Here is a 12,984-nt window from a genome sequence, read left to right on the forward strand (position 1 = left end):
TGGCACACTCTCCTGATATCCCCTCAGAGAATCCTCTCATGGTTCCCCTCAAGTTCCCCACATGGCTGTTCCCCTTGATATTCTCATGGCTTCTCAGGTTGTTCCCTCCTGGCTTCCCTGGATGATGTTTCTTTCCTCGCGGGGTCTCCTCCTTACTATCCCCTCGTGGTGTCCCTGATCCTGTTCCCCTCATAGTGTACCCAACGGTTTCCCCATGGCAGCTCCTCATGATGTTCCCTTCACGGCTGCCCTCATGGTGTCCTCTCATGACATCCCCTCATGATGTTTCCCTCATGGTGTCTCCTTGTGGCATCCTCTCATGATTATCCCTTCGTAGTGTCTCCTCTTTGGGTCCCCTCATGATTCCCTTCAGGATGTCCCCTCATGGCATCCCGCACCCTGTCCAGCAGCGGGGTCCGTGGCGGTGACGAGAGCTGCCCACATACGTCCTGCGGTTTCTCCAGTGCAGGCCCGTCTACAGCCTACGGGCAGGACCCTCACGGAGCGGAAGCTGAGTGAGCGTGACCTGTGCCTGTGTCGAATGTCTGAACCTCCCAGCTTATTCTCCGTACAAGTTTGGGTTTTCTCTGACTTCAAAACAAATAAACTGAAATAAACCTTAGAAATGGTTTTTAACTGAAAACACGTGTTATTCATCAAGCGCCTCAGACATTCACTCAGATGACAGCGAGTGACAAGGGCAGGCCGCCAGTCACTGAGGCCTCATTGCTATGGTTTGCCCAGAATGTTTAATCCTCAGCATTTTCTATTACCTTCCTGGAATGCGTGTTTTGAAGGAGATGCTCTTTTTACAGGGTGGTGAGAGAAAAAAAGAAAGTCTACCAGAAGCACCCCAGGTTTACGTCTTTGGTGTTTGGTGTATTTAAGCGAAGGTCTATGGCTGATGGATTCCATATCCACAGGGCCACCTCTCTGTTTCTCAGGTGGGGCCAGAGTGGGAGGTTTTGCCAGATCAGCATCACTCAGGCCTTTAGGATCAGAGACTTTCCTTAACCCATGCACCCCAGAAGCATGAATCCTAAGTCCCCTCGGTGGCCTGGTAGGCAGGGGCAGGGAGCTGGGCCCAGGTCACAGGGCTCAGGCCCTCTCTGTGCCTCACGGGAACCAGGGGAACCCCAGCCTGGCTCACAGGGCAGCATCCCTTCCTGCAGGTGGTGGCAGGGGGACACACGGAGACCTGAAAGCCAGGGGGGAAGGTGTGCCTGCCCCGCCTGGGCACTGGGGAGGCAGCGGGTGCGAGTCAGTGGGAATCTGAGCAGAGGCATGCTGCTGCCTTCCCTCCCTGGGAACCTTCCAGCAGGGGAGCCTGTGGCCCCAACTCCACAGGCACCCCGACTTCCACATGTCTCTAGGCAGCAGGGCGGGGAGCACCTACAGGGCCACGCCCAGGGGCACACTGGGCTGCTGGCAGAGGTCACGGCCTGACTCTTGCTGGAAGTGACAAGACTGAGCTTTCTGCCAGTGGTGGGAGCAGGGAGCCATCGATGGCAAACAACTCTCAGTGACAGTGCTCACAGGCGCCCAGTCCCTTCCGCCCCCTCACTTGCCACCCCCCACCCAGCCTGCAGTGACCCTGCCTGCCTGAGGCACCCATGAGACAAGGGGTGTGACCCCACAGCCTCTCTCTTCCTACATGGGGAGATGGGCACACTCAGCATGAACTGGGAGGGCAGGTGGTCTGAAACCTGAACCCTTTTCAAGAATAGGTGGCTTCCAGCCATGATGGGGAGATGGACATTTTGATATATCTGGTTTCAGCTGCTAGCTGCCCACATAAACTTTATGAAAGAAAGTAAACAATATTGCTACATTCCATGGAATTAAATACAGTAAGCCCAGTTGGTCTGTGAGGCCATGGGATGTGGCTGGGAACCCCAAACACTGGAGGAGGATCAGCCAGATGCAAAGGCATTTTCAAGGGACACTCTGTGGCTTTCCTGGTGTGTCAGATGGTAAAGAATCCACCCTCAATGCAGGAGACCTGGATTCGATCCCTGGGTCGGGAAGTTCCCCTGGAAATTGGAAAAGGGAATGGCTACCCCCTTCAGTATTCTTGTCTGGAGAATCCCATGGACAGAAGAGCCTGGCAGGTTACAGTCCATAAGGTCGCAGAGTTGGATAGGACTGAGCACACACATGCACCTTTGCTTCCATCTTTCCCACACAGGGTCATCCTAGGTTTCGTAACCATCACTAATCTAGAAGCTAAAGATTCTTAGCCATCCTGGACAACTGTGACTCATGAAGTAGGGGTTACTAGGATTGATTTGTCCCTGAGAGGGACAGGACAAGGAGAACCAACAAAGATTTTCTGCGGAAGAGCTCTGAACAGCACCTTGTTGCAAACTCTATGACTTTATTTAGTTTAAAATGACACACAAAGAGACAGAAACTAAGTAGCCAAACCACATAAAATAGACAATCTTTGTAACAAGGTCTCTCACACTGCAGAGTCCTCAATGCTGATAACCGGGTCCTGTGGAGCCCAGAGCCCATTGAGTAAAGACAAGCACATATCCCTGTGGTTCCGACTCCACCACCGTGTTCCCGGGAGTGAGTTACACTTCAGACATCCCTCCCCAGGGTAGGGCTGTTACCCAAATCGATTCCCTGTTCCCTTCTTCACACATCGCACAGCATCCATTCACCCAGCACATCCCGAATAGCTCAGATTCCTAACTCCATGACATCTGACAGAGAACTTCCCTCCCAGTTATAGGTATTTGTGTCCCTTTCTCCTGATGCTGCAGTGGGCCCCATTTCTCAGTCTCTGGGCCACTCACCATTGTTCCTCTCCAGGCCCAAGACCTCATTCATTGTTAATGGCTACCCTGGCTGTTGTGGAGAGGTCAGTTCCTTCCCAGCCTCTGGTGTCCTAGGGAAGCCAGAACAATGGTGACCACATGGACCTCAGTCCCTCAGTTCTGGGACCCTGGGTTGAGGGGCTGGAAATGTGGCAGCTCTCCCAGGGCCGAGGCTCCCACAGCAGCCAGGTTCTCCCCAGGCTCTCTGGGCCCACTGGTGCCAGCATCCCCTCCTTGGGTGGAGGACTGTGGCCCAGAGGCTGAGTCCCCCTCCGCTACCTCCCTCTTGGCCCAGGGTGAAAAAGAGAGGATGGTGAGTCCCCTCTTAAGCAGGACCAAGTCCGCAGGCACCAGATCTACATTCTGCTCCAGAGAAGAGGATTCCAGAATGCTTAGCTTCCAGTGGTACAGGTCTTGCATCTGGGGTGCATCTTGGAGTCTCACCACCCACCACTCATCAGGTTCCAGCAGCAGTTTCCAACACTGGCCTGGGGTCCTCCAGGCCCTTCTTGGCTTCATCTTCTGGAGGTAGATGACATCACAGCAGCCCACCAGGGAGAGGACCTGCAGGTCCAGTAACCAGGCCTTAGTCTCAGCAGGGTCCATGTTCTGGGTGGTGCCCAGCTCCAGTACCATGGGCTCCCCCAGGGGCAGGTCCACTTTGAAAAACCCCCGCCATGGAGGAAGGGGGCTTGGCCAGTGGGAGCAGGTAGGGAGTCCCTCAAGTCTCCAGGGAAGGCCCTGGGTCCAGTCAGCATCTTCAGCACCCAGGCCCAGAGGTGCCGCATCCTGAGGCTGCAGCTCAGTGGGCACAGTATGATTGTGCAAGCCCACATCTTCTGACTCCACAGGGCCTGATGCCAGGGTGCCTGACCCCCAGCCCACAGCCCCGCCCTGTGCAGGCTGCCCTTGGCCCTGCCCCCAGCTTGGCCCCATCCCCGGGGATGACCCCTGCTCAGACCACGCCTCGGAATCGTCCATCAGCTCAGAGTCCCAATCTTCATCTTCCCAGTCTTCTGACTCCAGCATCCGTTTAAAGTCCAGAAAGGCAACCTTGAAGCAAGCGAAGCAGAGCCTTAGCTGGCTGCCATGTTGAAGCTGATACACCCAGGACACGTAGAGGTAGGACAGGCCCTCCGCCACATACCGCTTGCTGACTGGAGGGCACATGGCCAAGCTGCCTGCCTCCTGAGAGAGAGACAGCAGGAGCCGGGTTGGCTGTGATCTTAGGGGGTCTGGCCCACAGGTGGGGGCCCAGTAAGGTGCAAGGGGCTGGGAGGAGGGGCAAGAGAACAGGGAGGAGAAAGATGAGGATCACCAGGAGAAGAATTTGGGGTGGCGGTGGATGAACTGAGTCAAAATAGAGGTTGGAAGGGAAGAAACTCTGGAATTAACTTCAGCTGATGCAAGCGTTCTGTTCTCTGGGAGCTGCAAAGAAAAGAAGTGAGGTCAGGGGAGGTTAGGGCAGGCAGGTGGGAGCAGGTGCCCTGCAGGAGGAGCAGGGCACAGGGGGGCCTTGGGCTCAGACCCAGCCCTTTTACCCTGTCTCTGCTCAGTTTAGCTGACCTGGGGCCTGTGGACCACACAGCCTCCTCTCACCCCTCAAACTCCCCATCCCCACCCCATCTGAGGGATCCTGACACCCCATCAGCCTCACCTGGGGGAAACTAAGGAACCCTGACAGAACCTGACTTACCCTGAGACAACCTGAGAGAATCTGTCAGAACCTGAGGGAACTTATCAGAATCTAACCAAATGGTTAACCTGACTGAACCAGATGGAGCATAACAGAACCACCTGCACCTGAGCTGGCCCGTCTGGCCTGAGGCCACACTGGAACCTGGGGCTTTTCAGCCTCCAAGCCCCACACTCTGCCAGCCTATAGGCCCCAGACACACTTCTTACTCCAAAGGGCTCTCACCCTCCCTGGTGCCTCCCTCCTGAGGGTAACCCTGAGGGGAAAGGAGGGATCAGAGCCAGCCTGAGCATTTAAACGGCCATTCCCCATGGTGCTCTGGGCTCATTTGCCTATTTCCCATGAGCCTCAGCCCACCAGGAAATGAAACTGCTGAGTCATCCTCCCTCCCCACCCCCATCCCAGAAGAGTCTGCGCAGCCTCCAGGGAGGGCAGTCTTATTCCCCTAACTCTGTCCCCAAGGTGATTGTGTCTGTGATACTCTCTCCTAGAGGGGTGAGAAGACTCTCCCCATCACTCTTGCAATCCACAGGTTTCTGAAATTGTGCGGGTGAGCGTCTCCCTTATGGTCATTGCCCCATCCTGGATCCTGGGTGACCTGCTTGGTCAAGGGCCCTGTCCTTCGGTGGTCAAAATGGATTCCTCCTTTGTTTATCTCTTGGTTAAATTTTTTTTTTTTTAATGAATATCAGAAACTGATTGCCAATTATTTACGCTTTGAGCACTGAGAAATGGAATACTTTCTGGCATATCAATAAGCAAGGATGTCAGAGTCTTCAGTGGGTTGCAGCCCTCCGATATGAGCCAGTGAAGCCTGAGGGGACTCAGGAAGGAGAAGAATAGCTACCATTTAGACTGTAGCCAGCTCCCTGCCAGGGAGCTGTGAGGAAAGAAAGCTCAGGGTGTGAAAACAGAGAAAACTGGCCCCACAGAGCTGAGGTGCATATCAAAGGAGTGATTTCAGGGACGTTTGCATCTTCCCATATACAGAAACAGGCTAAATTCCTTAATTTGGGTTATCTGGTTTTCTTTAATTTACAAAAAAAACTTTTGATATCCAGGCTACCTGTCCTTTGTTGCAAAACTTCTACAAAACCTGCTCCCCCACCTCTGCCTCCTTGGAACAAACAGTTCTCTCACGCTTGTTTCAGATGCTACCACCTGGGCTTAAGTCCTAAAAATTTCTGCTGAATAAAACATAACTTTCAACCTTTAGGTTGCATTCAATCGACAGCACATTTCTGTCTCTTTAGCTCTTCTCAGAGCTTAAACACTTTTAAAATAAAGTGTTCTTTAAACAAACACTTCTTTTGAAAATACATTTTACACTTTTGTGGTTCACTGTTTCATTTTGTTCAGTCTTTAGTTATGGTGAAATGTGTTCATCTGTTTTCAAGAAAATATTTTCTTGGTCTTTGCAAAGAACATCTTCAGTTCTCCAAGACCACAATGTTGGTTTCTTGTATCTTCATATTAAGGCTTTCACATTTTTAAATTTCATTTGTTTCTTAATTTTTAACTTAATTTAAATGTAAGTAAGTTGTTTTTGTAAAAAAAAAAAAAAAATTATAATACAAGAGAATACATACAGGTATCCCCCGATTTGCAAAAGTTCTCTTGATTCGACTTCTTTTTTATGAAAAGTGAAAGTGAAAATCGCTCAGTCATGTGTCCAACTCTTTGCAACCCCATGGACTATACAGTCCATGAAATTCTCCAGGCTAGAATACTGGAGTGGGTAGCCTTTCCTTTCTCCAGGGGATCTTCCCAACCCAGGGATCAAACCCAGGTCTCCCACATTGCAGCCAGATTCTTTACCAGCTGAGCCACAAAGTCCTACGGGTTGATATCCATTTCTGAAGTCCCAGTATGTTTCAGCTTATGAAAGGTTTCATAGGTAGGCTTTGCTTGAATAATGGGGGAAATCTGAGAATGGCTTTTAAAATAATTTGCTAAATTAATCACACCATCTAGCCCTTCCTTCCAAACTTCCAACTGGTACATCCAGCTGCATCTGCATCATCTCCCCAGGGACACTGATGGGTGTCCCCAAGTGAACAAGTTTTCATCTAGGCTCCTGGTCAAAACATCTGGGTCTGCCAGAAGACCCACCCACCTCTGGAATTAGATGACAATCAAATTCCTTGGATCAGTTGTTTCCCAATTTTGCTGCATGTTAAAATTGTCTTGGGACCTTGAAAAATCCCACATCATAGCATGTGGCAGACACCCTGAGGTGACCCCCTAGGGCAGTCATGAGTTCCTCCTGATTGGAGGGGAAAATGTGAGTTACTTCTAACCAAGGAAGTGGCAAGGTAATGGATGTCATCCACTTGATTACATTATTTTATAAATACATACATACTGCATATATTATATATGACACATTATTTTCTATACATATGTATACTATCAGATATTTATATCTTTATACATATACACATCACCTACATGTACACATACACATGTGTACATGTGCAGACTCTCGCTTTGCCTCCCATGTACTTAAGGAAGGAAAGCTCCATGCTGTGAACTGTGGCTGGAGGCTGGAGGTCTGGGGCCCCTGACTCTTATCGGCTGGGCAGGGACCATGAGGGATAGGTGGCTGCTTCAGGTGGTTTGGAAGAGCTGCGGACTTGGAAGCTAGGAACATTCTGTGACCTATAAGGACACCCCCTCTAAGCCTGGGACACTAATGAATAGCAACGACCCTCAGTGTGAGTTTTCACTTGTCTGCTGAGCCCACTGAGCCATCACCTCCCCAGCACTAGTCTGTGCTCTCTACACACCTTTATCTTTTCCTCCTTGTCAGCAACCCAGCGGAGAAGGCAATGGCAACCCACTCCAGTGTTCTTGCTTGGAGAATCCCAGGGACAGGGGAGCCTGGTGGGCTGCCGTCTATGGGGTCGCACAGAGTCGGACACGACTGAAGCGATGCAGCAGCAGCAGCAGCCACCCAGAGTAGATGACTAACTTTGACTCAGGTCTCTGACATAGAGAAGAAACTCAGAACACAAAACTCAATCACCAGGGGAATCATTCTCCTGTCCTCTTCTCAATGCCCGTGGTTGTCAGGCTTCAACTCCACCTGGGACATCTTTATGGCAGAGTCTGTGCCCCCAACCCCTTACCTGATCCCAGCTGCCCTTTCCAGCAGATGGACAGTGCTGAAGCCTGGGGGGCTATGCCCCCACAGCAAGGAGGCCAAGGGCGGGCATCTGAACCCTGGCCTGTTGGAACTTCCTCTCGAGCACCCAGGCCCCTTCTGCCATCTGATGCTGGGGCTCACAATGGAGGGCTCTACCCTCAACCACGAGTTCTCATGGACTCCAGCATTCAAGGTGGCAGCCTTGGCTCCTGGACCCTGGGTCTGAGCGGGGATGGCTACCCACCTGGCTTCCTGGCTGTGTGTGTATGTCACATAGGGGAGAGCAAAGGCACTTAGACACCCAGTGGGGGCAGCCCCCTCCATCTTCCCATTCCCCTTCCCCTCCCAGCAACTCAAGATCAGAATAGAGGATTAGAGGACAGTCATCTCTCTTCCTGTGAATCCGGTCATTGGTTTTTCACTGATCTATTTGCACATCTATTCAACAGGCACTAACAAGCCCTGGCCCGTGCTGGGTGCTCACCCCCGCAGGATGCCCAACAAAGGGTCAGCACGGTGCCAGGACAACAGGAACAAGGCTCTGCAGCAGCTTCACACACTGGGGGCTGGCATGGCTTCCAAAGCAGTTCCCAAGCTGGGAGGGAGGGCAACTCATTCTCAGTGTCATGGAGACATGGGCACAAGCTTCCCAACATCTGCACACCCTTCAGAATGCTCGAGAGAGTCCACGGGAGGAATGATCTAGAATTTAGGACACCCTGGGGAGCCTCAAACCCAGGGATTCTCCTCTCAGGTCTCTTCAGAAACCAAAGGCAGTGGCTGAGGGTGAAGACAATTATGAACATCAGAGAGACAGAAGGAAATGATCCGGCACTACAGAAAGACTACAACTCTCCACAAGATGTCAGCAAAGATACTGATGTTTACAGGAATAAGTTTAAGACTGCAAAACTGGATGTCCATTTTGGAACGATGTGAGGAGTGATAACCGGGAAACAAGATCAGTATCCATCAGTAGGAATGCTTGTGATATGGCCACACCATGGAACATGAACAGCCACAGACAACAAGTTTCAAAGAAGATATGCTGTGAAGTGATCAGCATCTGTTCAGTGAAAAGAAAAGATAGGTTATAAGTTATGTACATAGTATTGCTTTGATTTTTTAAAAGAAAAAAATCTGTGGCTACCTGTGCAAGTGTCAGATGTGATGTGTGCAAGTAGATTCTTGCCTATTTACACAGGTAAGTGTCACAAGTCTGGGAGAGTCTGTGCCGTGTACACCCGTGTTGGGTATCACATGTCTTTAAGCATGTTCAGTTCAGTCACTCAGTCGTGTCCGACTCTCTGAGAACCCATGGATTGCAGCACACCAGGCCTCCCTGTCCATCTCCAACTCCCAGAGTTTACTCAGACTCATGTCCATTGAGTCGGTGATGCCATCTAACCATCTCATCCTCTGTCGTTCCCTTCTCCTCCTGCCTTCAATCTTTCTTAGCATCAGGGTCTTTTCAAATGAGTCAGTTCTTTGCATCAGGTGGCCAAAGTATTGGAGTTCAGCTTCAGCATCAGTCCTTCCAATGAATATTCAGGACTGATTTCCTTTAGGATGGACTGGTTGGATCTCCTTGCAGTCCAAGGGACTCTCAAGAGTCTTCTCCAACACCACAGTTCAAAAGCATCAATTCTTCAGCACTCAGCTTTCTTTATAGTCCAACTCTCATATCCATACATGACTACTGGAAAAACCATAGCCTTGACTACACAAAGTAATGTCTCTGCTTTTTAATATGCCGTCTAGGTTGGTCATAACTTTTCTTCCAAGGAGTAAACGTCTTTTAATTTCATGGCTGCATTCACCATCTGCAGTGATTTTGGAGCTCCAAGAAATAAAGTCTCTCACTGTTTCCTCTTTTTCCTCATCTATTTGCCATGAAGTGCTGGGACCAGATGCCATGATCTTAGCTTTCTGAATGTTGAGCTTTAAGCCAACTTTTTCACTCTCCTTTTTCACTTTCATCAAGAGGCTCTTTAGTTCTTCCCTTTCTGCCATAAGGGTGGTGTCATCTGCATATCTGAGGTTACTGATATTTCTCCTGGCAATCTTGATTCCAGTTGTGCTTCCTCCAGCCCAGTGTTTCTCATGAAGTACTCTGCATACAAGTTAAATAAGCAAGGTAACAATATACAGCCTTGATGTACTCCTTTCCTGATTTGGAACCAGTCTGTTGTTCCATGTCCAGTTCTAACTGCTTCCTGATCTGCATACAGATTTCTCAAGAGGCAGGTCAGATGGTCTGATATTCCCATCTTTTTCAGAATTTTCCACAGTTTATTGTGGTCCACACAGTCAAAGGCTTTGGCATAGTCAATAAAGCAGAACAGATGTTTTTCTGGAACTCTCTTGTTTTTTTGATGATCCAACAGATGTTGCAATTTGATCTCTGGTTCCTCTGCCTTTTCTAAATCCTACTTGAACATCTGGAAGTTCACGTTTACATACTGTTGAGGCCTGGCTTGGAGGATTTTGAGCATTACTTTACTAGCATGTGAGATGAGTGCAATTGTGTGGTAGTTTGAGCATTCTTTGGCATTGCCTTTCTTTGGGATTGGAATGAAAACTGACCTTTTCCAGTCCTGTGGCCACTGCTGAGTTTTCCAAATTTTCTGGCATATTGATTGCAGCACTTTCACAGCATCATCTTTTAGGATTTGAAATAGCTCAACTGGAATTCTGTCACCTCCACTAGCTTTGTTCATAGTGATGCTTCCTAAGGCCCACTTGACTTCACATTCCAGGATGTCTGGCTCTAGGTGAGTGATCACACCATCGTGATTATCTGGGTCATGAAGATATACGCATTCAAATGGGTATATCTTTCCTTTTCTCCTTTGCCTTTCACTTCTCTTCTGTTCACAGCTATTTGTAAGGCCTCCTCAGACAACCATTTTGCCTTTTTGCATTTCTTTTCTTTGGGGGTGGTCTTGATCCCTGCCTCCTGTACAATGTCACAGACCTCCAGCCATAGTTCTTCAGGCACTCTGTCTATCAGATCTAATCCCTTGAGCACGTAAAGAATGGAAACACCAATATCAGCGTGATTACCTCTGGGTGTGGTATTGTGAGTTAGTTATTGAATTTTCTTCATTGATTTCCATATTCACCTAATTTTCTAGAATAAGTATGTGCTATGACTGTAGCTCTGGAAGCCACTGAAAGCCCTTGGAAGTGCTTCAAGGGCGGTGGTAAGGTCTAGACCAGCCCCTTCTGGTTGGAGTCCTGAGCATGGCTCTTTTCACTGCCTGCCTCTCCCAGGCACCCTCCAGTGCCTGACTGTCAGGCTGCCGTGGACTGTGAACCCTCACACTTCCAGACTCCATTGAGGGATTGGCACTCGGTGAATGGGCAAGACAGTAGGGTGAGCACTGTCCCCAAAGGGCCATGACACGGGTGGGTTCCCCTTCCCTGGGGCCTTCCAGTGCCCAGAGCCCTTGGAGGGATGACTCTAGAGCCTCTGGAACCATCCTTAGGTTCTTTCATGTCAACTCTTGTGTCTGAAGTTCCACAGTAGCCACAGCCACCATATCCATGCAGACTCTGTGCGGCCGTCCACACATCCATCAGCTATGCTGCTGACACGGCAGCCTCCAGGCATCGGAGGCTCCAGTAGTTGTGGTCACCATAAGAAGAGCCAGATTCAGGGTGAACATCCCCCCAGCAAGTGATCATCACGTCCTCCCCATGTTCCCACAAGCAGTGATCATCAGCCCAGCCCAGCCCTGGTCACGCACTGCTGGGAGGCACGTATCTCCTTGACACTGTCCTTGAAACAGCTGTCTCCACTTCCAGGAGAGATTTGAAAATGGGGCGTCTCAAGGTCCCCTACTCCAGAGCCCCTCAGAACCATCAAGGGAGAAACACGTTCATCCCGTGAGTTTGCAGCGGCTACCAAATCATCACCACTCAGCAGCTGGAAGCCACACAATTTCTTCTCTTGAGTCTGTAGGTCTGGCATCTGCAATGGACCCAGGGCTGGCTCTTTCTGGAGGCTCCTAGGGAGAACTCCTCCCTCCCTGTTCCAGCTTCCAGAGGAGCCACATCCCTTGGCTTGCAGCCCCTTCCTCTGTCTCCAGCTCAGCAGTATAGCATTGTCTCCTGTGATCTCTGCTTCTGTCCTCTCACCTTCACTCTCTCACTCTGCCTTCTGTCCCCCATCTTGTAAGGATGCTGGTGATGCCATTGGTCCCAGGTTATCCCCCCATACCATCTCAAGGCTCCTAACTTAATCAAACCTGCAAAGCCTCCACTGTGTGTAGTGACATAGTCATAGGTCCCGGGATTAGTGGACATCTTCGGGGACATTGTCCAGCCACCTGCTGACCCATCCTATGCTCTCACTGATTCCTGTCCAGCTCTGAAACTCTGGAAAGATCTTATCTCTCAGGACGCATGGGAAGTGCCCTGACTTTCAGGAGCTGACTTATTCCACAGGACCAAACTGGACACTCACATGTGTCAGAAGTGGGGGCTCAAGGCCACCCTCTGCTCCAAGTTCTGGGACACTTGTCGCAAGCGTCTTCCCAAGGGGCTGAGAAACCTAGGCTCTCAGAGCACACACCTCCTTTCCCTTTTGCTTTGGCCCTTCTCATGCCCCACACTCAACAGAACAATCTTGTTGTTCAGTCACTAAGTCATGTCTTACTCTTTGAGACCCCATGGACTGTATCACGCCAGGCTTCCCTGTCTTTCACTATCTCTCGGAGTTTGCCCTGAAGATAGAAAAATCTGAAACGATCATAAAAATCTCCCTTCAGTATCAGATATGAAGAGGGTTCTACTGCCCAGAAGTTCCCAAAATGACATCTCTGCACAAACCATCCATGTTTCTAGAGGGCATCCCAACAACCCTTGAGAAGAGAAGTAATTCATTCAATTATAGTCAGCTGGGGCCACAAGACCCAAAAGGTGCATTTGCTGTGGGAATTAAACAGATTCCCTGCCTCTGCCTGGCCAGAGGCGCAAGTTGAGCCTCAAGTCTCCAACGCTCATTCCCCTCCTGCACACATCCTCTTCCTAGTTGGGATCTTGGGATCGTAACATCAACTCCCGTGGTGGCCCCACTGTGTCTAAGGCACCCCTTTCCTGGAAACTCTGCAGCCCAAGTTCCTGCTATAAGACATGACCTATTAGCATCACACAACAAAATCATTTACCTCATTCTGGTAAACCCTGGTGGCTCAGATGGTAAAGAATCTCCCTGCAGTGTAGGAGACTCAGGTTTGATCCCTCGGTGGGGAAGATACCCTGGAGAAGGGAACAGCTACCCACTCCAGAATTCTTGCCTGGAAAATTTC

At 50.1% G+C, this 12,984-nt stretch overlaps 1 protein-coding gene across 3 annotated transcripts; it reads right to left on the reverse strand.

The window, feature by feature from the left end:
* Positions 1-2,357: 2,357 nt before the first annotated feature.
* On the reverse strand, positions 2,358-4,878 carry LOC102413975 (testis-expressed protein 19.2). 3 transcript variants are annotated; one of them, XM_044938736.2, is made up of 3 exons: positions 4,522-4,859; positions 3,973-4,253; positions 2,358-3,878 (listed from the first exon to the last, which is right to left on the reverse strand). In XM_044938736.2, the coding sequence occupies exon 3, from the start codon at positions 3,852-3,854 to the stop codon at positions 2,940-2,942; it is 915 nt and encodes a 304-aa protein (XP_044794671.2). In that variant the 5' UTR covers positions 3,855-3,878; positions 3,973-4,253; positions 4,522-4,859; the 3' UTR covers positions 2,358-2,939. The 3 variants fall into 3 exon arrangements, with proteins under 3 accessions (XP_044794671.2, XP_044794670.2, XP_006053448.3); XM_044938735.2 differs by having other exon boundaries at positions 2,358-4,253; positions 4,747-4,878; XM_006053386.4 differs by having other exon boundaries at positions 2,358-4,253; positions 4,522-4,858.
* Positions 4,879-12,984: the final 8,106 nt, after the last annotated feature.

This window comes from Bubalus bubalis, chromosome 3 (genome assembly GCF_019923935.1).
Source record: "Bubalus bubalis isolate 160015118507 breed Murrah chromosome 3, NDDB_SH_1, whole genome shotgun sequence".
Lineage (NCBI taxonomy): Eukaryota > Metazoa > Chordata > Mammalia > Artiodactyla > Bovidae > Bubalus > Bubalus bubalis.